The following is a 23,900-nucleotide window of genomic DNA, read 5'->3' on the forward strand; positions in this document are numbered from 1 at the left end:
GACTGTGTCTTGAGGACATCAATGGAAGAGTTTCACTTATGTTACCACATTTTTCTGATTAATTCATTCAGGCAATAGATTTTCTTCAAATAGGAACAATTCCTGGTGCTAAATCTGCCAGAATTAGCTCATCTAAGCGACTATTGCCTCCATGCTTGATACGATGTGAATTTAAAATTCAGTGTTTTGCTGTGTATGAGAACATGGATCCTGTCAAGTCACTGCAAAAAGTGTTGTTTTACTGCAAGTCATGCACTATGCGCCATTTGCATGCATGATGGTGTGTGGCTTTCATAACAATAAATGCATGAGTTTACTCAGAGTGTCTGTTGTTTATCAGGTTAGTATAGATCTTGATGGGGTAGCTAGTGAAGAAGATCCATTGAGTGGGTTTTAGATTGTACTCTCCCATGCCAGGAATTGTTAGTCAGTGGTAAAAGTGTCCCCTGGGGAGTACTGGAGCATGAAACAGGTTTGGAGTCTTAACGTCAAGGATTCAACTACCCTACCAGGGCCCCGTTCCACAAATGGATCTTGACGCTAAGATGATCGTAACTCCCATACTTTAACACAGGCTTACGACAATCGTAGCACTACAATCATAGCACTAAGATTGCTTTGGGGAATGGGCCCCAGGGGAGATAACTCAAATCTTCACGTCTGTAAACAGTGTTGCAGACATGGAAGAGAAATCTTGAAAACTTTCAATATTTAACTTGCACATAGATTGGTCTAGTGGTCAAATGGTGCCTTTTGATGGTTTGAGATTTAAATGGCAACAACTTTGACTCCGACTGAATAAGCGGTAGTGCTCCTACCCGGAGGTTGAAAAATGTACAATATTTCTTCACCAAACTTGGCACATAAATAGGTCTTGTGGTGAACAGGACCAATTTGATAGTTTGGTATTTTCTGAACAAATGACTTTCAAGTTTCCATGGCAACACGTTTCGTATATTTATTATCCACAAGTATTTGCTGTTGCGGGAGAGATCAATGACTTTGTCCTTTAGCTGAAAATTCGAAGTCCCGTTCACAAGCCATAATTTGATGACGCGGTTCTACTAGGGTTTAATATTCAATGTCTCGGTCTGACACCTGTTTAACACACCAGATTGCTATGCTACCGCGGAGTTGTATTCACATCGGTAGGGCCAGGGATATGCAATGCATTGCAATCTCTTATCCAGGGCAAATTCTGCTAGTCGACGCTAAGGATCACCCTCATTTTTACCCTGAACTGTCAGCATCATGCGCACTTCTGTGGTTTTAGCAGTAAACATCGGCTACAAGATGACATTGGGCAACTTTTCAATGTTGCGTTTAACTAAACTCACTCACTCATCTGTAAGGGGCAGTCGGGTAGCCTAGTGGTTAAAGCGTTCGCTCGTCACGCCGAAGGCCCGGGTTCGATTCCCGGCATGGGTAAAATGTGTGAAGCCCATTTCTGGTGTGCCCCGCCGTGTAATTGCTGGAATATTGCTAAAAGCAGCGTAAAACCATACTCACTCACTCACTCATCTATAAACGGCTCTTGTTGACATGGCGGCATATCCGAGGTGCTCTATACATGGCCAGCCCCAAGTCTTGCTTCAAACAGGAAGTGGCGGGTGTAAAAAGGTTAATAGGGAGGCCAGGGTCAACGTTCTGGTGCTCGTTTTACGCCTAGTTCTATTTAGGTGCATTTCAAGCACAATTCAACAGTCACAATCATGGCCAGTGCCTTACAGGATGGCATGAAGAACGAAGCATTCACATTCGCATTTACCCATGGCCATAATTTGGCACCAGTGAAACGCAAGTGATGTTTAACGCCGATTTTAACAGTATTCCAGTTATATCACGGCGTGTCAGCTTACTGTGGGAGGAAAGCCCGAAGCAATGCAGGTATCATTTACCACTTAGGTGAAACCCACGAGCACGGGTATGGTGCTGACAAACCTAGAAACATAATTGGGGCGAACCGGGATTCGAACCCACAATCATAGGTTTCTGGCGTGCCTAAGGGCACTCAGAAAAATTATATAATGTTTTAGATGTATATAACTGTTCTTAATATATAGGCTTGACTCGGAAAGTAAATTAGCTCGTTATTGTGTTTCGGAAATAAGCTCCTTTGTACGCATGCTGAAAAAGCTTCATTGGGGATTTAGGCGAGCTGTTTTTTTGTGGGTTTTTTTTAAATCTGAGTTTTTCATTTTATGCATGCGTTTCTGTACGCAAGCTAATTGAAAGTAACTGGGTTTTAATTGAAAGTAATTTCGTACATCGATTCTCATGATGTCAATCACTGGATAGTCTGGTCCAGACTCGATTATTTAGAGACCGCCGTCATATAGGTTGAATATTACTAGGTGCGGCGTTAAACAAGCAACAATATCGTAGATCGATGCTCGTGATGTCAATCACTGAATTGTCTGGTCCAAACTCCATTATTTTGAGACCGCCGCTATATACAGTAGAACATAGATATAACAAACTACAAGGGACCGGAGAAATCACTTATACGCTGAGTGCGGCATCAAACAAAAGACCAGCGAAAGAAAAAAAAGGGAGAGCAGCGGTACCAAAACGAAGGGTACGCGAACCCGTCTCCAACTTTGTCTGTCACACTCCGGCGCACTGATGACCGCAAAGGACGCGGAAGTCGGTGAGATTTGCGTTAGCTTAGACAGATTGGCCGCCTGGGTAGGAGAATGAGCCACGCTCCATTAGCGTACTGTGACGTCATACTGTAATATACATTCAAGAATCATGACGTCATTTGTTCTGAATACCAGTTCTTGTGACGTCACAATAAAATATGTTGCAAACAGACTGTGAAATGTCAGAACATTGATGTTGGCGGTTAATTTATTGTTAATTCTTTTCCCATATGTATTATATTAAGGAGTCATCCCAAAAATGATATTTTCTCGTCCTTAATAAATTTGTTGTATCTTGGTTGCCCTTGGATACATCTATTACGTCACACACGTTTCGATAGCCAAGAGCTAATCAAATATCCGCCTCATCTGAGAAGGTACATTTCTCCAAATCAAACGTCGCCTTCTTCCATATCTGCACCAAGGCTCAAGCTTGAATGGAGGGACGTTCCTCCTTGTGCGCGTGTATAACGATGATTCCCCGCTGGCTGTCCTTGGCGTAGATTCGAGATCAAGCTGAAACTATACTGAAATAAGTGGAGTCCTCCAGATCAAGCCTGAGGATGACATGGAAGTGTTATTACGGTTGACAAGGTAAGAATATGACTTTCATTTTAGCACCCTTTTCAATCCAACATCGGAACAATACGAAAATACGAATCGGAATTAAAACGAATGGGTCCAGGGTATTTATCGATATCATACACTGGGTCTTCGAGGATACTGCATCGATAGAAGTAAATGGGTAACCTTTGTTCATATGTTCAAAATGCATCTATCATATATAAGAAATCAACGCTATACAAATCAATACATAACTTTGTACTTTGAACTAAAAACATATAAATATAAATATATTTTAACATCTCTTTTTGCAAACTTATATTTACCAAACAGTTGTAAAAACAAAGCATATTTTATCTGATAAAATTTGTTTTGTTGTAGACACACTTTATTCCATACAAGATTGCTGATGTCTTTGATGACCATGTCGGACAAGATTCCAAATATCTTTCCATAGAGCTGCCGGAAAACATGGAGGTAGCTGATATAAATAACACAGAACAGTTTATACTGGTTTGAAGCAGAGAATCTCGGCCCGAATCCACATGTTGAGAGACCGTCAGTTGGAGGAGATGGACATTGCTGATGACTATTGGAGCTCTTGTTCCACACACCAACAAGCCATACTGAGCGGATACAGTAAATGTCAGACCCAGTATATACCCTTCACCGGGAACCAATCATCTGAGGTCAATTTGAGGATAAATAATGGCAACAACAACGTATCAAGAATCCGTCTAAATTTTGATGTGTTTTGTGTTTACGATTTCCACGAACAGATGATAGGAGACGGTGCTAGCCTCAACATGAACAATAACAGTAATGACAGTGATTCAAGTAACTGTGACGGGCAGGTACAGTCTTCCCGATCCATGACTTCCATTCCTCCCAAAACGTACAATCAATACCTATTGAGTTCTCGGCTGCTGGGAGTGAGGTCAAGGAACAGCTGTGACATCCATGGTCTTTTCTACAGATCCCGCAACACACGGCGGGATAGACATTATTCCAAGACATTTTTATTCGATGCACGTACTCCGGAGTTGTCTATTTTGTCTAGAGCGGAGAGGCTGACAGAAATCTTCTTACAGATGAAGCAGCATCAGTTGGGAACCCTGGGCATGGAGGGACAGTCGACTGAGGGAACTGCCGAAAACAAAGCCGTGTCTTTAAAGAAGCGTAAGACATCCCCTTCCATTCAGACGGAGAGTTTGGAGGTTAAAAATACAGGTTCTCATTCTGATCTAGAGATTTCTGGTGCTGCTGTACAGACCATCGAAAGCTTCCAGTCTGGTCTAGACCTCACAGATTGTTCTGTGCAGACCAACCACAGCTTCCGGTCTGGTCTAGACGTCACAGATAGTTCTGTACAGACCAACAACAGCTTCCAGTCTGGTCAAGACGTTACAGATAGTTCTGTGCAGACCAACCACAGCTTCCGGTCTGGTCTAGACGTCACAGATAGTTCTGTACAGACCAACCACAGCTTCCAGTCTGGTCAAGACGTCACAGATAGTTCTGTGCAGACCAACCACAGCTTCCGGTCTGGTCTAGACGTCACAGAAAGTTCTGCACAGACCATCCACAGCTTCAAGTCTGGTCAAGACGTCACAGATAGTTCTGTGCAGACCAACCACAGCTTCCGGTCTGGTCTAGACGTCACAGAAAGTTCTGCACAGACCATCCAAAGCTTCCGGTCTGGCCTGGACGTCACAGATAGTTCTGAAAATATCCCCCATAGCTTCCAGTCTGATATGCAACAGCTACTTGATGCTATCCCCAATAAACAGGTGCCAGAACTTCCACAAACTCTGAAGGATCATTTGGTTCAAAGAATATGTTTCTTATTGATTCATGGAAAGAAGTCCAGTGGAAATATATTGGATAGATCTCTTATTAATTCTTTGAAACACAACAATAGCAGGTACGGCTGTTTTCGTTCATGCATTTGTCACTTAAGGACCGACCATTTGATATTAAGTGTGCGTGTACCATATGGAGACTAGATACTGTTTTCAGCTACAGGTGAAAAACCAACTATTTCTTATTTTAAACTATAAGCCTAAATCTTTTTTTTGTATAAAAACTCTTTGCAACAATGTAATTTTGGTGGCAGACATTTTCTTGTCTTTCATTTGTCAACAGTCTGAGGTATGATTATTATTTTAAAGAATTTTCGGGACAGTAAATTTTTTTCTAGAAAATCGCCTTATTTAACATTGCAACGGACCACCACCAGATTCACATATCATTTCATATTCATGGTATATTTGTTTCAATTAATTAAGACGATTTAATGACAAACGTTTTCTCCCTTTTCTCTCGTTTACAGTTGGAACATCGCTTGAACATACATAATCGCTCGAAGAAGCACAATATGCCAATATATACAACACTGTGATGTTATATAATATCAATGTATTTATTAGAAATATGATCTCATCTCTATATGGCTGCAATATTGCCGGTGCGATGTAAACGTTTAGCTCTCTCACTCACTACACGTATATGCCTCCTTTTGTACTTATATCCCTATATTGTTCCTACTTCCAGCAGAACGTCCCTTCCTAACTCAGCTAGTTTCAACAAAAAGGAACCTTTTACTTCTGAGTTTGTGTTCAAGAAGGTGTTTGGTCCAGACGTCCGTGTTGCTAAGCACTACTGGCATGTCCAGCCTCCAGTCTTACCACCGCCGTGTGTTAAATACAAGAGCAAAAGTGGCGTACTTTCAAGCAACATCATAGGTCGGGGAACGTTTGCAGAGATTACAGTAGCAACACTGCATGTGGACGGACAAAGCAGACACGTTGTGTTGAAGGAACACTACATCGACATGGTCTCCAAAGACGATGTGTTTCGTGAAGCCAAACTGACCATGTACTTGGAGCCAACTGGCTGTGTTCCTGTATGTTATGGCTTAGTTAAAGATGGAATTGGTGGTCACAGTGTTGTCCTGGAGCTCATCGGATCGGGAACCACCCTCGGTGATGTTGTGGGGAAAGTGACTCTACCGTTACTACACTGGTTGAGCATTGCACGGCAGCTGGCTGAGGGCCTTTGCAAGATCCATGAGATGGACATTCTGATCAACGATGTCAAACCGGACAACGTGTTAGTGGATCTGACAAAACCAGCCCCAGTTCTGAAGTACTGTGACTTCGGCCATGGGTCCTATAAGTATGGTATTGTATTCACGGACCAGGACATGGAACAGTTTGTCCACTTAGCTCCAGAGGTTCGTGCAGGTGGCCAGACATCAAGGGCTAATGATGTGTATGGTTTAGGCAGACTACTGGGACGTATCGTAGACGTGTCTGGGATTTCGGCCATAGTACCCCTATGTCAGAGATGTAAGAATGAAAACCCGGATCGCCGGATCTCAGCTGCAGAGGCAAGCGCTTGGCTGAAATCATTTCACAAAGAACAAGTGGCAGACACGACAGCATCATACTCAGACCCACACATCTCCAGTGGCTACGGGTCATCGCCCTCTTCCTCCTACGCTTCTCTGTCAGTGTGCTCGACAAGTGGTGACTGGTGGGATTCAAATGATACATGGCTTGGGGTTAATGTTTCAGGAGCAAATGTCCTTATCTTACTAATCCTCTTAATAACCATGGCATTGCATCCATGGGTTATCGGTCCCTGCTGTTACTCTAAGTGTTGAATCTATTCTGATTCCTTTCCGGGGAAAAGGCGAGCGGAGTTGCGTCCCTTACCTGTGCCAGGATCCTTGGGGTGTAAGCACTATTGGGTTTCCGCGTAGATCCTGTGATTTTACAGCTTTGAACCCAACTCACTCATTAACTCTCTTTGAATTCAATGTTATATCAATTCAACGACTTCATTCCGTCAATAAGGACGAACCATCTGTTACAAGTGCTAGTCAATCGTTAGTTTGAACCTGGTTAGAAAGTTGAGATATATTGAATGACGAAACAGTTGCTGCCATCGATCATGTTTATGTGTTTACGCGCTAGGATTCAGCCAGGTCTCTGTTATGTGTGTGTACGCCGATGTCGAGACTCACAGCCAACGACTGGTGTGCCTGTTCCGGGACCGAACATACTTTAAAGGCCGCCCTGAACTGGCATTAATAATGCTGACGACCGAGGCTTTGTCGAGACCTCGTGGAGTGCCCAACATAATTAATATTAATATGTAGATACGTAAATACTCGCTTACAACCTGATATTATTACATCATCTTTTGAGTATCAGAACCAGGAAATATACCAGAATATCACTGTACCTTAGACATCTTTTCACATTCAATATACAATTATACAATGTCATATTAAATGTGTTTGTAAGAAATATCCTACATTTTTAACCCTTTTTTTTCTACATGAATATTACTTCAACATGTATCCATCTTTACATATGCATGTATTTCCCAGATTTTGATCTGAATTTATTGGTAATGAATATGTGTGCACAATAGTTAATAAACGCATGTTTTACTCTAAATCGTTAATTTCATTATTTATTGAAAGGAAAATAGTTTTGAAACGCTATTGATGTGTGACTCCAGTAATTGACCGATGTACATCATTGTGTTCCTATTTGCCAGAACAACTTGTAATGAACAAGAAACGACTTGACACACCAACTGGGCACTAAGTTAGTGCTATCTCCAGCAGCAACATCATTAAGCTCAATACGTCGATGTTTTTTTATCTTTGATACGATGACATGCATCAACCAAGTCAGCGAGCCTGACCACGCGATCCGGTCATTCGCCTCTTATATGACAAGCATAGTCTCTTACGGCAAGCATGGGTTGCTGAAGACCTATTCTACTCCGGATCTTCGCGGGTCCAATGAAACAACTGAAAATATTGGTCACTTGAAAAATTCGTTTGAGTCTCTGTACAGAATGTAGTCTTTTACCATTTGTGGAACACACAGAGTGGACACTGCATGTCGAAGGTTGCTCTTGGTCACCGACTTCCGCATGCGCACCCTGGCACAGTCTCGCAATGATGGCACTCTCCTCGTATGGGACTCATACCAAAACACAAATGGCCTCAAGTCATCGGACTCTTTTAACTTGTTGAGCAGGCTTTCACTTGGTCGGTGTCCCATCAGTACTAACACCTTGAGGAGAAACTGCTGCCATTCGTCCCAAATAATTATCGGACGTTCCAGAATTCTAGCAAGACAGCGATGTAATCCTACAACTGAATTGCAAGCGCGTAAGGTCTCAAGCGCCATCAAGGACTTCGTCTTGTTTCTAGAATCAAAGTTCATATCAAAGTCATTGAGGAACATGGCGGTGTGTTTGATCACTCTTCTTGAAATACGTCTGGTCGAACGAAGTCCGTGACGATGGCAAGGGGAGACAACTTGCCATACTAGGAAATCTGGCAGTAGGTCTATGAATACCGTGTCTGTGTTTATACCTACTGCTTTTACGTACGGGTTCGACTCCAAGGCGAGGTCTGGCCACAGGTCCAATATTTCTATGTCCTTTGACAGCAGCAGAGGGTAGCACTCCCTTGCATCATATTCAAGAAGAGTGTTCACAACATCCTTCTTTATACCAACAATTTCTGTATCTGAGATAAGGCTTATAAGGTCGGCCAAAGTCTCAGGTTTGTTGCTATGGAGACACCTGAATCCGCTTCGGAGGAGAAGACGTCGTGTGGCGAAGTTGTCGTTCGCCAGTAACACTGTTCTAAGTTCTTCGAAACACATCGACGAGTGTTGTTTTGGGGCGCATATGTATCTCCTGAAAGCCTCGAGAGCATCGTCAGAGAGGTTGGGGCTCTCGAACCCAAGGACGAACCCTTTGGGATTATGGCTGAAACTATAGAAGAACATGAGTGAGTGAGTGAGTGAGTGAGTGAGTTGGTTGTTGGGTGGGTGGGTAGTTGGGCGGGCGTGAGTGAGTGAGTGATTTGGTGGTTGGGTGGGTGGGCGGGCGGAAGTGAGTGAGTGACATTTTACTCATCTGGGGAATTGAACCGGGTTCTTCGGCGTGACGAGAGAACACTTTAACCACTAAGCTACCCCACCGACCCCTAAGACGACATGATGTTTAGCAAACAAGGCTTAATGTACGAAATGTACACTATTCATAAAAATATATACTGATGCCAATACAGTTCTATCCTTCTTAAAAATAATATGAAACCGGCATTTTAAGTTTTGTGGGAAATGTTCGGGCAATGAACGTGCACGGTCATGTGTTTTCACTTCCTTTTTTAAATGTAATAATTCCAATACAGCAGTGTTCCAGCAAGGGGCACAACTAAGACAAAATACATATAAATACATAAACTACGTTTATAACGAACACGTTTATAACGAACTATTTTTTGGTCCTGTCCATTTGCTGTATATATCCCGTACATTTGCTTATAACGAACTACGGTTATAACGAATTAACATTTGTGGTCCCTTTGGGTTCGTTATAACCGTAGTTTACTGTACTGGATCTTATGCTTTCAGTCACTGGTTTGCCTGGCCCAGGTCTAGAATGGTCCATTAATAATTGAAGATATCCGTGAAACAGGTGGAAAATTGCACACAGTGGCATCAAATAACATTCATTTACTCACCTCACCCTTCTCGACCTACTTGCACAAAGCGAACTTAGCGCTAAGATGATCATAACTCCAATACTTTAACATAGGCTTACAATAGTCTTAATGCTAAGATCGTTTTGTGCAAGTGGGCCCTGGTGTCAAAGGTCGTCTCTAGCAATTTGATTTTTCTAAACAGCCATCGCTTTTCCAGAAAAGAGTGGAATTTAGTTTTCATTTAAGATTGAAGAATTTTGCTTACATTTGAAAGACGTCCTCTTGGTGTACACATTAATGAAAACAATCAATACTATAAACAAACTATACAAAATAAATAAATAAATATGTCATCGGCGAAACGTTATTGGTGTCAATTATTCACACAATTCAGTGCATCTGAGTAATCCTGTAGATAATATCGAATTCATATTTACCTCAGTAAGTGCATCCTCTGCGAGGTTTATAGAGTTGCCATAGCTACAACACTATAAATATATAGTTCCTGTAGCTAACAATATAGCTATATAGCTATAGTATTGGCTATATACAGCCTTAGACAGCGTACGTGTTGGCCTTCATGGGGCTTAACACTGCAGTAATGGTGAGTGAGTTCAACAAAACTCTCTTGGTATACGTGAATAACCTCAAATTGTCAGCGTTAACAGAATACGCATACATGTACACTGTCCGCATACACAGCCGTTGATATACCAGACCATATCTTGCATATCAGTCAGTATACATAAATAGACATCGCGACTCATTCATGTGACAGTGACAGTCGACTCGAGGAATGGATTAATATAGAACACGGATGACTGTGATTCGATCAAAATGACACAAATGTCTGCGTAGTAGGTTTGTGATGATGTTGGCGTCAGCTCTGTGACTAAGCCTACCTGTATTGGCCTGTAGGTATACGTGCCATTGTCAAGGAACACGTTGGGTATTTACTTCCTTCTGCAACCTGAATATTGCCAAGGACTCTTTGGTCAAGGGGAGGTAACTCTTGAGGGCATGGTGGCATTGTCACGCGAACACTTCATGTACTCAAACGTGTTTGTGTCATGTTGATGTTATTGAGACCACGAAGGATATGTCACAAATATTACATCAAATAATTAATTTAATAAACAGCTGGCACCCTCACTACAGTTGTTGGACTGGACTCACATCACTTTCTTCAGCAAATAAATCAACATTTATATCCCCCCTTGGTGGGAACTAGTATTTCATTCTCCGTACAAATGAAAGTTGTAAGTGTCATCGACAGCATTACTTTTGACCCCCCCCCCCCCCCCCCCCCCCACCACCACCACCACCACCAACCACACACACACACACAGAAACTGAACAGCGTTTAACCAAACTCTTTAACTTGTGAAGATCCGGGGTAGAATAGGTCTTCCGCAACCCTTGCTTGCCGTAAAAGCTGACTATGCTTGTCGTAAGAGGTGACTAACGGGATTGGGTGGTCAGGCTCGCTGACTTATGCATGTCATCGATCTCAGTTGCACGGATCAATGCTTATGATATTAACTACTGGATTGTCTGGTCCAGACTCGATTATTTACAGACCGCCGTCATATAGCTGGAATATTGCTGAGTGCGGCGTTAAACAACAAATAAACAAACAAACAAACATTAACTAGTTCCCTCAAGGTTAAGAAAAGAATATGTTGTGTTCTATTGAAAGAAAGAGTATTTCGAATATATCTATTTCAGGAAAATGATTGTTTTTTTCCAAACTACTTCAACTTGAGCGATGGGTAAAATACAAAAGTTATAAGTTTCAATTTATGTCGAGGTGAGTATATGTACCCCTGGCCATCAGGTATATGGTGTGATGTACCCCTGGCAATCAGGTATATGGTGTGATGTACACTGTGTGTGAGTATATGTACCCCTGGCCATCAGGTATATGGTGTGATGTACCCCTGGCAATCAGGTATATGGTGTGATGTACACTGTGTGTGAGTATATGTACCCCTGGCCATCAGGTATATGGTGTGATTTACCCTGTGTGTGAGTATATGTGCCACTGGCCATCAGGTATATGGTGTGATGTACCCTGTGTGTGAGCATATGTACCCCTGGCCATCAGGTATATGGTGTGATGTACCCCTGGCCATCAGGTATATGGTGTGATGTACCCTGTGTGTGAGTATATGTACCCCTGGCCATCAGGTATATGGTGTGATGTACCCTGTATGTACATAGGATCACTCCCAGGGTAAATCACGCCATATCCACCTCGAGATCGGTTGACAACGAATTTATCTCACTGACATTCCCATTCATACTGGTTCGGAAAATAATTTTGTCCTCAGTTTTACCGAGTTAGCAAAACTCAGACGAGGCAAACGAAACGAGTTACTTCCCGTTGCCCAATGCATTCGAATAAACATCGGTTCATTTCAACTCAACGATACTTATTCGAGGTATGCAAGTTACCCAGGGTGTGTTCCGATTGCTTTCTCAGCGGGCAACACGATCGGGCTGCATGGAAAATAATTGCCCGCTCCTTAACCAATCAGAAGGTAGTATTTTAATGTAAGGTGAGTTAATAATGATTAACACACTGTGACATTCAGTAGAAAATATTCATTGTCACAATATTTAGTCCTGACCATATACCTGATGGTTATTGACAATAATAGAATTTGTTCACGTGTGGAAATTGTGATATATTTGAAGTAGACTTTAAGACAGTAGGTTGTTAGGTGCATTAGTGTCTGGTGTAAAACCTCATCTCACGTGCCGAGGGCAATTTTCCATATCGGGTATAGATGTATAGATACATTTAAGATGTTTTCATTTCTAAAAATTGCTGCAGATTTTCAGAAATTCCCTATTTCTATAGATTGAAAGTAAATTGTGTGTGTATATATATATATATATATATATATATATATATATATATATATATATAGCCTTATACTTTCTTCGTGAATATAACTAACGTTCTTTCATTTGCAAATTGATAATGACCAATATCCCCGAAACAATATCTATATTCTGTAAGCAGACATAATTTTCGAACGGAAACATCTCGCAGGTTTGAATTTTCGTTTTTATTCCAGGTACACTTTTTCATACAACCACCTCGTTTACCCATAGTACGGTAAGTTGAAGTGGGAGGGTTATTGTGAATGTTTGTGTTCGCATATGATGTAAGATGACGCTGAGTGTTTATGTCCTTGTCGTTATCCTTTTTCTAGAACTACTATTCTTCACAGACCACGACGTTTTATTGCAGCTGAAGAACATTATTCACAGAAAGATATCATTTCGGTTGTTCTAGGCCGCGCTTAACGGAAAGCCCTGTTTAGAGTGTTAGTGCAAGCTCCTAACAGCATCTCCGTTTTTTTGCCACGGTCGTGATCCTCTGAAATAAACCTGTTCACCATCCACGGACCATCAGTTTTTAATGAAAATGTTTATATATAGACATAGTGAAAAAATGTATTTCTTCACAGTTAATCAAGGTAACTGTGATATACTTCATTTATCAGGTTTATATTTAAATGATACGATCTTGCAGCCTGCATATGGTTGTCACACAGGAACTTGATGATAGCGTGTATAACATAATATATTCGTATAGTGAAAAACAAATCACACCCCTCTATATACATAGAGACTATATGTATATAGAGGGGTGTTATTGTTTTCTCTATACGAATATAGTATGTCATACACGCTATCATCGAGTTCCGGTGATACAGTGGTATATGAAGGTCGTCATCTTAATGTTATAATGTTTTAAATTGTTTCAGATGGTGTGAAAAATGTCATAAGTCAGCCACCGAAAAATAAAAGCCTTGTTCTCGCCATGAGCAAATACTCAGGGAATAACCCGAGTGACACTCTTTCAGATCACGTGATCGTACCGAGTGACTCAAGGACACAAGCTATGACCATCACCAGACAATACTGCTTGGGTGAAAATCAAGAAGATTTGCTTAGAATCAAGGAACTAGTTTCCAAAATTACGATCAGAAATGAAATAATTCTCTATCTGAGGTGGCTTTTGTCACGGGAACAACGCACCAGTGTTGTCAACATTTGTAAAGTTCTGCTTGGATCAGGCCGCCCCGTAGAACACCTCGTTAGAGACGAGATATTGTCGGAGCTCATCGTTCACGTGGCTGTCGACCTTCTACAGATACTTCTAAAAGCGGATCTAGATTTCACAAGCTTCCTGCCATGTCAACATTTTGTTTCGGACTTAAAGGAGGATCCGACTGTGTTTCTATGGAACTGTTTGATATTTCGCTCCTTGCTTTGTGGAAAGTTGGGCTACAGGTACGAAAGTCGACCTGACCCAAGCGAACGCTTTGCTTACGTTGTGATCGTTGCGATGATCCAGGCTTGTTGCTCTCGACCTCAGTCTATATCAGCGTTGGCATATGTGATTGACAAGTACCCAATTCACCCTGGAGATTCCTACACGTATGGGAAGGTGTTTCGTGCGCTTGTAGTCGGGGGCTTTGACCCAAGTGAGGTTTTTTTGGCTGAAATGGAAGGAAGGGAGAAGAAATCGGTTCCAGAGTATTATGAAGAGTACAGGAAATGGTATATGGACTACAAGCGGCGTGTTCCGACTCTGAAACACTGTGCTCGATTGGTCGTGAGGCGGTCTGTCCTGGTGAACATGGAGCTAGCTACCTCGAGCCTGGAGCTTCCAAAACGTGTCGCAGACTTTGTGTTACTTAGAGATCCACATACACTTTCTGTAATTAATATTGATGATAAAGTTTGATTCATAATTCGTCTTAGTTGTTTTGCTTACTCGTCCATCGTGACAGTGGATCGACAGGAGAAAGCCCACGTAACTCTGCATCATGAATTGTCAATACGCACCAGCAACAGTCGGGCCTTGTGAAGATACGGGGTAGAATAGGTCTTCAGCAACCCATGCTTGCCGAAAAAGTCGACAATGCTTGTCGTAAATGGCGACTAACAGGATCGGGTGGTCAGGCTCGCTGACATGGTTGATGCATGTCATCATATCCAAATTGCGTGGATCGATGCTCATGATGTCAATCACTGGATTGCCTGGAACAGACTCGATTATTTACAGACCGCCGTCATATAGCTGGAATATTGCTGAGTGTGGCGTAATACAACAAGCAAACAAACAAACAAATAATTGCTTGTCATCGTACTCCGACGGCGTGATCACAACATCGATCACTTGATTGTCTGGTCCGGACTCGATTATGTCCAGGCCGCCTTCATACAGCTTGAATATTGCTGAGTGTGGCGTTAAACGACAAACAATCAGTCAGCAATCAATAAAGTCTCAACCGAAGTCAAACTTCACCTAACAATCTACCTGTAAACGTCTTTAAGCCTTTACGTATCTATAATGGATAAAAGCGACAAAACCCTTTCCATATTCATACGAATTCTCTGCAAAAAGCAGATGTACGATTCCGACTATATCATGATCATGAATGTGTTCATGAATCACTATCAAATAGTAATGATACCAGGTGAAAAGGTGATAGAATCCTGCCTCACCGGTAGCACCCGTAACAAACACACGCAAAGGCAAGTTAATTGTTCACCTGAAAACACGGGAACGGACATCCCTATAAACCAATACTCTTACGCGATGAACGTTAACTGAATGAAGACAGTGACTTTGATCGATCATCCCAGGAATGGTGTCGCAGGGATGTACCGAAGCCTGTGTAATTGCTAGTCCTGGGGACTCGGTAATGAATTTTAGGGGTCCCGGGAATATATTTGGGTACCAGCTTAGTGACCACTGTACCAACAGCAAAACAAATACACATTATGTGTGAGGCCTTTTGCTTCTTTCGGAAACGGATTTTCTTGTTTGGAACGGAATTTAATGACTGAGTAAAGAAATATGACATGGAATGTCCGAACATTGATACATAAATATCATACAAATCAAACTTATAGTTTCATTTAATCATCCCAGCATCCATATCGCTGTGTGTCCAATGGATATTATTTGCATCCATTCATAATTGTTATGCGTACAGGGCGCAATATTTGGTAAAACAAATTTGGATACCAGAATTCTGATCCGATTCTAAACATCGTTGCCATGTAAACCATACAGAACATGACATTTTTAACTATTACTTAATTAAGATTTTTTATTTCTTATTTTTTAATGCATCATCATGACCTCAGGGTTTTTACTTATTATACCAGTATGGGTTTCTCTGGAATGTGCATGTTGTTTTGTTGTGTTGAAACTTCTGTTAACAGGTTTGGCGTTTCGTGGTAATATTGTTTTTAATTAGTATTTTTATTTTGAAATTACTCCAGAAAAAATACAGGTGAGCTACAGAACTTTGTGCATGTCGCATTATATCATTATAAAACTGATTATTAATCCTAGCTCCTTTCCGTAACTCCACTTTGTTTCCCCTTTTCGCCATATCTTTTGAGTGAGTTCGGTTTTACGTCGCTTTTAGCAATATTCCAGCAATATCACGGCGCCCGACAGCAGAAATGGGCTTCACACATTATACCCATGTGGGTTTGTTGGTTTGTTGTTTAACGCTGTACTCAGCAATATTCAGGTCGACTGTATATGTCAGTTAAGTGAGGGAGTTGGTTTTAAAGGGGAAGTGTACACGCAAAAATCACTTTCTTTCTTTTTCTAAACAAAACGCAATTTTAGAATTAGTTAGTATCTGTGTTTGAAAATATACACTCATTTTTTTCACAGTGAAAGTAGGAAGCTCACAATAGTGTGAAAATGATATGCCGTTATGAGGCCTTCGTTTTACGAGAGAAATAGGCCTGAGTTATCCCCCTTAGATTATGACGTAATTGGTGCCAATTCAACTGAGTCCCTGTCTATTCTCAACGCAAAAGATATCAAGGACCAGTTTGCGGTAAAACAACATGGTCTACGACACACTCCGGCGCAGTGGTGACTCAGCATAACACAATTCTGGCTGGCATCTGAGACGCTAGAATCACAAAACTGTACCTACACCACGTGAAGCGGCTCTAACAAAGCATGATGACGTCATAATGTTTATCAATTGGCACCAATGACGTCATATTGCAAGGGGCATAAGCCATGGTGTTTTTGTTATGGAAATAGAACACTTGGTAAATGTGAAAAATATAAATCGTTTTAATGCAAAAAATATGTTAATTAAATATGATGTTTTTATATTTTTGTCTATGACACTTCTATGTTAACACTTTTAATGTGGAAAAAGTACAAGAAAAATTGGTTCATTTCCGTGTGAACTTGCCCTTTAACGCCGCTTGAACAGTATTACGGTTATATCACGGCGTGTCAGCTTAGTGGAGGGTAAAAACCCAAAGTGATGCACGCCTAATACATATACCACATTGGTAAAACCCACGAGCAGGGCGCTGAGAAACATTCGAACCAACAATCATAGGTTTCTGGCTTGCCCAAGGAACTCTGCACAGCTAATTGCGGCACCTAAGATGACTGGGCCATCCATGTCCCTGTTTGAGATAAAGATTCTTTGTTGTTTAAGGCCGCACTCAGCAATATCCCAGCTATATGACAGCGGTCTGTAAATTATCGAGTCTGGACCAGTGATTGAAATCATGAACATCGATCTACGCAATTGGGATACGATGACATGCATCAGTCAAGTCAGCGAGCCCGACCACCGTATCCCGTTAGTCACCTCTTACGACAAGCATGGGTTGCTGAAGACCTATTCTAACCCGGTTTCCAGCTATATGACGGCGGTCTGTCAATAATCGAGCTTGGACCAGACAATCCAGTGATTAACATCATGAGCATCCATCCACACAACTGGTTGGTTGGTTTGTTGTTTAACGCCGCATTCAGCAATATTCCAGCTATATGACAGCGGTCTGTAAATAATCGAGTCTTGACCAGACAATCCAGTAATTGACATCATGAGCATCGATCCATGCAATTCGGTTCGATGACATGCACCGATCAAGTCAGCGAGCCTGACCACCCGACCCCGTTAGTCGCCTTTTACGGCAAGCAAGGGTTGCTGAAGACCTATTCTACCCCGGATCTTCACGGGTCCACCCAACTGGGATACGATGACATGCATCAACCAAGTCAGCGAGCTTGACCACCTGATCCCGTTAGTCGCCTCTTCCGACAAGCATAGTCGCCTTTTACGGCAATTCCCGGTTTGTACCCATGTGGAGAATCGAACCCGCTTTGACCACCACAAGGCTACCCCCTTATTATCCTCTCTTTAAAATTGGCTCACAATACATACATTCTAAGGGACCGACTATATGAATTTCGTTGATGGGTATCTTTGATTTCTTATCTTGAAAATCAATAAAATTGCTCTTTTCGACATAAATTGATAACATTTCAAACATGTTAGGGATCACGTGGAAGCAAGTTCATTTCCTACCCTAGTCTTCATCGAACCAATATATATTTACACAAAATTATTCAGCCACAGATTACTTTTCACAAACTGTTGCAGGAATGATTGATGGTTAAATAGACATAATCAAATTTAACAAGAGCTCCTCAATAATTTTCAGTTGCAAAAACAAAAACTCGGTATACTGTCCTTTGACTCTCATTTTATACGTTTTAACTCGTGTGGTACTTTATACATATTGTTCATAATTCTTTGATAATATTTTTTTCATAATCATCATTATGATTAAAATGCATTAAAATGTTAAGGCGCTTGGCAACTCATGGTCGAACATCCACTGTATTACATCTCCATTCTATTATGATGAATATCGCTAAAAATTACCATTTATTATTACAAAATCATTTGCGAAATTTGGAACCAAATCCAAGCCATATTACGGAGAGGGGCGTCAAAATCGGCTCTACATGGTGTACCCATGTTGTGAATTGGTGTGACGCTTTAACCTCGCTAGACAAACCCCACCGCCAATGGCTTTGTCGGTTAGATTATTTATACAAACAAATGTCAAATCAGGTTAGAAGTGTTGTATATTTCATGCAGGTGTTCACCAGAATAGTCACGTGATGTCATGGTTACGAGTTAAGCCAATCGGGAAACACTTCCGTTGCACGAGTTTTTCCTGCGCGTAATCCAGACTCTATGGATCGAAGCAGACGACGTTTACTTTATCAAATGCACCGGTGCATGTTAAATTAATTTCAAAAAGTTGTTTAGAATTCATTTAAAATCGAGATTACAATGGGCTTAGACCTCTATTTGTCATGTTTATATTATTCACGCACTACTTTGAAGGCTGCGTTTAGAACTTTGGTATGTCATGTGCATTATGAAGACTTTCCACGAAGAAACATTTTTCAGCTTGATTTCCTGCCCTGTCGTATGTTTTCACTCTGGAGAGGACGTTGAACAAAACGACATGGTAAGTGCAGCAATATTGAATTTAACAATCTGTTGGTGAACACTTAATTATGTAAACGAATAATCGCTGTGGCTGTAACGATTCGCAGATGATGTGATGTTATATTCGATACAAAACAGCACCAGGACACCAGGCCGGTAAGAGCGTTTCTCTGTCACTCTGTGTGTGTGTGTGTGTGTGTGTGTGTGTGTGGTGCGTGCGTGCGTGCGTGCGTGTGTCTGTGTGGAGGGGGTGGGGGAGATTGTCCCATGTCGTCAATGAATGAAGCATATTATTTAATGTAAGAATACAGCATGTACATGGAACATATTGATTCTAAATTTTGTTTATGTTCTTAGACCTATGTCGTTAGAGTTTTCAACTTAACCAATTACACAATTATAATTATATTTCACACACCAGTGATGTAAACAAAAGAAAACAGTTTCGTTGCCGTCATAACTGCTTCCTCAACACAATTTTGCAGTGTTAATATACCATTTCTAAACTCCACCCGCACGAACAAGTGGTATATCATTTATCAGTATTTTTTAGATAATTAATCAACGAGTATGTTTTTTTACGCCACTATTAGCAATATTCCAGCAATATCACGGCGGGGATCCCAGAAATGGGCTTCACACATTGTATGTACGCATGTCGGGATTCGAAACCGCATGTGCACACTATACACACACCGAATTATTGTTTTCAACAAATTTTTACAAGGAGAATTTTGTCCAACGACTCCACACATTGGCCAACAAAATATGCATACATACAGAGAATGTGCTGCGAAATGACCCTTTTAACCATGCATTGCAGCTCTATCTTGTCCAGCTCCGCTATGAAAGGTGTAGTAACATAAATACATGCCGTTTCTATGTGAAACCTGCAAACTGTAGTTGTTTGGTCCGCTGTAAGCAACGCAAACTTAGTACCAGTGTCTAAATAGGGAGGGGTGAGGTGAGGTGTCACATTTTCCTTCGGAAATTTTATCAATAAATCTTCTCAAGGTGAGACTTTGCTTAACCCCTGCACCCATTGACCGACATCTATATGCATACAAAGATAAAAAAAAATTAAACGAATTCAGATTCAGTATATATGGCAATTGGTTTGTTTTGGAATTTTGTTTTGTCAAAGATTAATCTAAAATATTTGCTGTATATTATAATGAAACTTGAAATTGTTGTGAAAACTGTAGATGCACTAAATGGCCTGAAGAGTAAAGATAGATTGTTTATATATTTTGATGTATAGAGCTCCAACAGAAAGTTGTTACTGATCAGTTGTCAAGGCCATCGGTTGTTTTGCAGTTTGTACATTGATCACTGTGGTGTTTAGTTGCAGAGCTCAGATCTGCAATGGTGTGAATTCTTGAACTTATTTTGTCTAATTCGGCCGAATTAGAAAAAAATGTGCCATTTAGTAATACTTTTAGTGTGAAGGGATTTATTTTCAATATAGATTTACAATTTGGAATATAAATTTTGAAATTAGATGCTATTTCATATGAATGGTTTGATCCTTTTGGTAAGTTTAAGAGTTTTAGAGTCGACGGGGATAGATAATAGGTCAGATAATATAAGTAATGTGTTGAGGAAGGTTCTAGTTCTTGCCCTCAGGGCTACCTTTAGGGATTACTTAAGAATGGACTTTCACTTTGTGTGAGTTCATTGAAGTATGAACCTTCATTGAGTGTGGTCTAAACTGAATGAACGTCGGGGCTCGACTCGCGCCAGCAGCGGCGGCGGGTATGGTGGCTGCATTGGGTATGTTCCCGTGTTGTTTCAGGTGAATAATTAACTTGCCTTTACATGTGTTTGTGACGGGTGCCACCGGTAGTGCAGGATACGCTCACCTTTTCGCGTACACCTGGTATCATCACTATTTTCGAGTGATTCATAAACACATGCTCATGACATAGTCGGTATTGTACAATCGATTTCTATTGAATGTGGTAAGGGTATTGTCGCTTTTATTTATTTATTTGAAGAAGAATGGGGACAGTACCTTGTTGGATTGTGGTAGGGTCGGAGGCTTTAGATGGAGACTTTAGTGGATGGGGTTGAAAGCTGTTGGCGAGTCGGACGTTGTGCTTATGTTGCTGTCGCTGATAGTACTTGCAAAGGCCAATTGTACCATGAAATAATGTGAATGAATGAATCATAATGAGTGCGTCTTTTAATGTTTTGGCTCCAGCTCAGATGCGTGAAACCCTATCATGATCAGTTCGTCTCGTATGTTTTAGCTTCAGTTGTGACATGCCACTTCCTACAATAACGACTTAGTCTTTTTATATATAAGTTCTATTTAAGACGCGCCACTTACTAATATAATTATTTGTACTTTAAGTGTTTTAGCGCAAGTTGAGATCCATCTAGATCTCTCAGACGATGCAGATACAGACGTTATCGTTTTTAATTTTATGGTTATTGAAATGAATTGGTAGTTTAATGTGTCAGTATCAGTTGAGGCGCCCCATTTTTATTCAGATGAGTGTATATTTTTAGCCCCAGCTTAGACGCATAACTTCTATAGTAATTAGCTAGATTTTTTTGCGAAACGATCGTAGCCCTAAAAGTATCGTAAAGTTATCATAAGGGATTCGAAGGCTATCGCAGCCTATTTTCTAAACTATCATAGCCCTAAGATATCGTAAGATTGTCATAAGTCTAAGATAGCCTCATATCTGTCATAGGTTTATGGTATCTTTGTCCATGATGGCTGCATACTTTGCCATAGATATTTTTCAAACAAATAATCTGCTTCACGTTCAAAGATTGACATTTCATTCCTTAAACTGTGTGATTCAAATTGACACTTCGAAAAAACACGAAGAACGCATCGACGATATCACGTTAGAAATGATCTTAATCGCGACAGAGATCCACATAACTATGGAGTCGAAAGCTTACTATATATTTCTAGCGGAGTCCATGCTGAAGAAGTGTGACACAAAATACCTTTTCGATAATTTGGGAAGGATTAAAACGGAAGGTGTCGGCAGGCTCTATGGTAATGTAATCTTATTGATTTAACAAGGAAATACATGTGATCAAATATGCGTATAGTATATTTGTATAAAGAGTATATTTAATGTTTTTCTAGCAAAAGTAATTGTACTTCGTTTCGTTTTCAAAACAACACCTAGGTTATCAATATTACTAAAGACAATTATTTGAAAAGCGATTAAATATTGTCTATTGAACAAGTGCATTTTTAAAAACAGGTGATTGTCGATATAGATGTATTCCATTAAATATTGCAAATTATTGATATTTTGAGAGCAAAAGTTAAGCACATATTTTCGTATCGTATTTTCGAGAATGGCGATTTGAAAAATCAAGTAAAAAATGGGTTCCCATGCTCATTTGGGTTTAAAATGTCGTAAAGAAGTAACATATTTCGAATATTTTCCAAAATTCACTTTCCAACATATTTTCACAGGAATGAAATTTACTGATCAATATAAAATAGATATTTTCACCACAATAATCTTTGAAGTTCGCATTCATTGGACCGATTTTAAAATAATAATTGATGTTGGTCTTTTTTACAATTTAAGTGTACATTTACCCATTTTACTTGAGACCATTCAAAAAAATAATATCATTGTAAAGGATAGGATCACCGGACAAATACAATTAGTTGACCCTCAGCAATGCTTTCAGACAAGACAAGCGTCATCGAACTACGTTCTGGAATAGATTTTACACATGGACAGGTAGATATTTCGCTCCTCTGCCAGATTTAAATCAAATAAGACAAATCAGTGTATTAGCTCTACTTAATTTAAAAGGATAGAAAAGAACTACACTATATGTATGTTTACGTTAACTTCTGGCGTGTTCCATGAGACTACATCACTTGACAATTCCTAAGTTATCTCCCTCTGGAAACGAAAGTGTCACTTTCAAATTTTGATAAGTATTATGATTCTACACAATTCTTTTTAAATTACATCATCTAAATACAAATAGCTTCATAATGTAGTTGAGTCTTTCGTTTTTTTCAGCTCTGATTGTGACGCGACACTTCCTATAATGAGTTGTTCTCATGTGTTTCAGATCCAGTTGTGATTGTAGGTTATACCTAGACGACCAAGGTGCCTGGACATGGGTTACACATTGCAACTGTCCGTGGTCATGTGGGCTCCATTCTGAGAAAACCATGTTATGCTGGACTTTCCCTGTGAAGAATGTGGTCAGTAGATATAGGGGTGTATTTTGCTGGTCCGAATGTTCCGAGTAGTAGGGAAAGTATAACCTTCCGCATTCATGGTGAAGTGTAAGAATGAGTTGCGGGTGCTGTCCACACCCAATGATACCCCAGTTACCATAGAAAGGCAGTTGTAGTGTCAGCTGAGGTCGTCTGGAAGTCTGATCTCTAGAGCACATACACTGAAATATATTAAAAAGCCCTCAGCTTCAGGTTAAAATGTAGAGAAACGCTGTCTCCGTTTGACCATTAATTTAGCACAATAGTCAGTGCAAAGATTTGGAGTTCTGTGGTCTGTAATGTTTCAGGTCCAGTTGTGATGTGCCACTGCATATAATGAGTTGGTCTCTCACCTTTCAGCTCCAGTTTTGAACACCACTTCCTATAGTGAGTTGGTTTCCAATGTTTGGTCTCACGTTGTGACCACCACTTCCTATAATGAGTTGGTCTCTAATGTTTCAGGTCCAGTTGTGATGTGCCACTTCGTATAATTAGTCTCTCACCTTTCAGCTCCAGTTGTGAACACCACTTCATATGGTGAGTTGGTTTCCAATGTTTCGTCTCACGTTGTGAGCACCACTTCATATAATGAGTTGGTTTCTAAT

At 40.6% G+C, this 23,900-nt stretch overlaps 3 protein-coding genes across 5 annotated transcripts; 2 read left to right on the forward strand and 1 right to left on the reverse strand.

The window, feature by feature from the left end:
* Positions 1–2,537: 2,537 nt before the first annotated feature.
* Positions 2,538–7,673, forward strand: LOC124138254. Of its 2 annotated transcripts, none has more exons than XM_046504812.2 (3): positions 2,538–3,239; positions 3,591–5,133; positions 5,766–7,673. In XM_046504812.2, exons 2-3 carry the CDS (start codon positions 3,755–3,757, stop codon positions 6,874–6,876), a joined length of 2,490 nt encoding a protein of 829 aa, XP_046360768.2. In that variant the 5' UTR covers positions 2,538–3,239; positions 3,591–3,754; the 3' UTR covers positions 6,877–7,673. The 2 variants fall into 2 exon arrangements, with proteins under 2 accessions (XP_046360768.2, XP_046360767.2); XM_046504811.2 differs by having other exon boundaries at positions 2,545–3,239; positions 5,763–7,673.
* Positions 7,674–7,681: 8 nt separating this feature from the next.
* LOC124138255 lies at positions 7,682–10,721 on the reverse strand. Of its 2 annotated transcripts, none has more exons than XM_046504814.2 (2): positions 10,638–10,721; positions 7,682–9,020 (listed from the first exon to the last, which is right to left on the reverse strand). In XM_046504814.2, the coding sequence occupies exons 1-2, from the start codon at positions 10,664–10,666 to the stop codon at positions 8,054–8,056; spliced, it is 996 nt and encodes a 331-aa protein (XP_046360770.2). In that variant the 5' UTR covers positions 10,667–10,721; the 3' UTR covers positions 7,682–8,053. The 2 variants fall into 2 exon arrangements, with proteins under 2 accessions (XP_046360770.2, XP_046360771.2); XM_046504815.2 differs by lacking the exon at positions 10,638–10,721 and adding an exon at positions 10,173–10,627.
* Positions 10,722–12,816: 2,095 nt separating this feature from the next.
* On the forward strand, positions 12,817–14,512 carry LOC124138322. The gene is made up of 2 exons (XM_046504914.2): positions 12,817–12,862; positions 13,518–14,512. The coding sequence occupies exon 2, from the start codon at positions 13,574–13,576 to the stop codon at positions 14,501–14,503; it is 930 nt and encodes a 309-aa protein (XP_046360870.2). The 5' UTR covers positions 12,817–12,862; positions 13,518–13,573; the 3' UTR covers positions 14,504–14,512.
* Positions 14,513–23,900: the final 9,388 nt, after the last annotated feature.

This window comes from Haliotis rufescens, unplaced genomic scaffold, assembly GCF_023055435.1.
Source record: "Haliotis rufescens isolate VD_foot unplaced genomic scaffold, xgHalRufe1.0.p SCAF_5, whole genome shotgun sequence".
NCBI classification, from domain to species: domain Eukaryota; kingdom Metazoa; phylum Mollusca; class Gastropoda; order Lepetellida; family Haliotidae; genus Haliotis; species Haliotis rufescens.

Coding starts and splice junctions, on each gene's coding strand:
- LOC124138254 (XM_046504811.2), top strand. CDS start 3,755: ATGTTGAGAGACCGTCAGTTGGAGGAGATGGACATTGCTGATGACTAT. Junction 5,134..5,762: donor TTGAAACACAACAATAGCAG/GTACGGCTGTTT, acceptor TCCTACTTCCAG/CAGAACGTCCCTTCCTAACT.
- LOC124138255 (XM_046504814.2), bottom strand. CDS start 10,666: ATGGCACGTATACCTACAGGCCAATACAG. Junction 9,021..10,637: donor ATACCTACAGGCCAATACAG/GTAGGCTTAGTC, acceptor GTTCTTCTATAG/TTTCAGCCATAATCCCAAAG.
- LOC124138322 (XM_046504914.2), top strand. CDS start 13,574: ATGAGCAAATACTCAGGGAATAACCCGAGTGACACTCTTTCAGATCAC.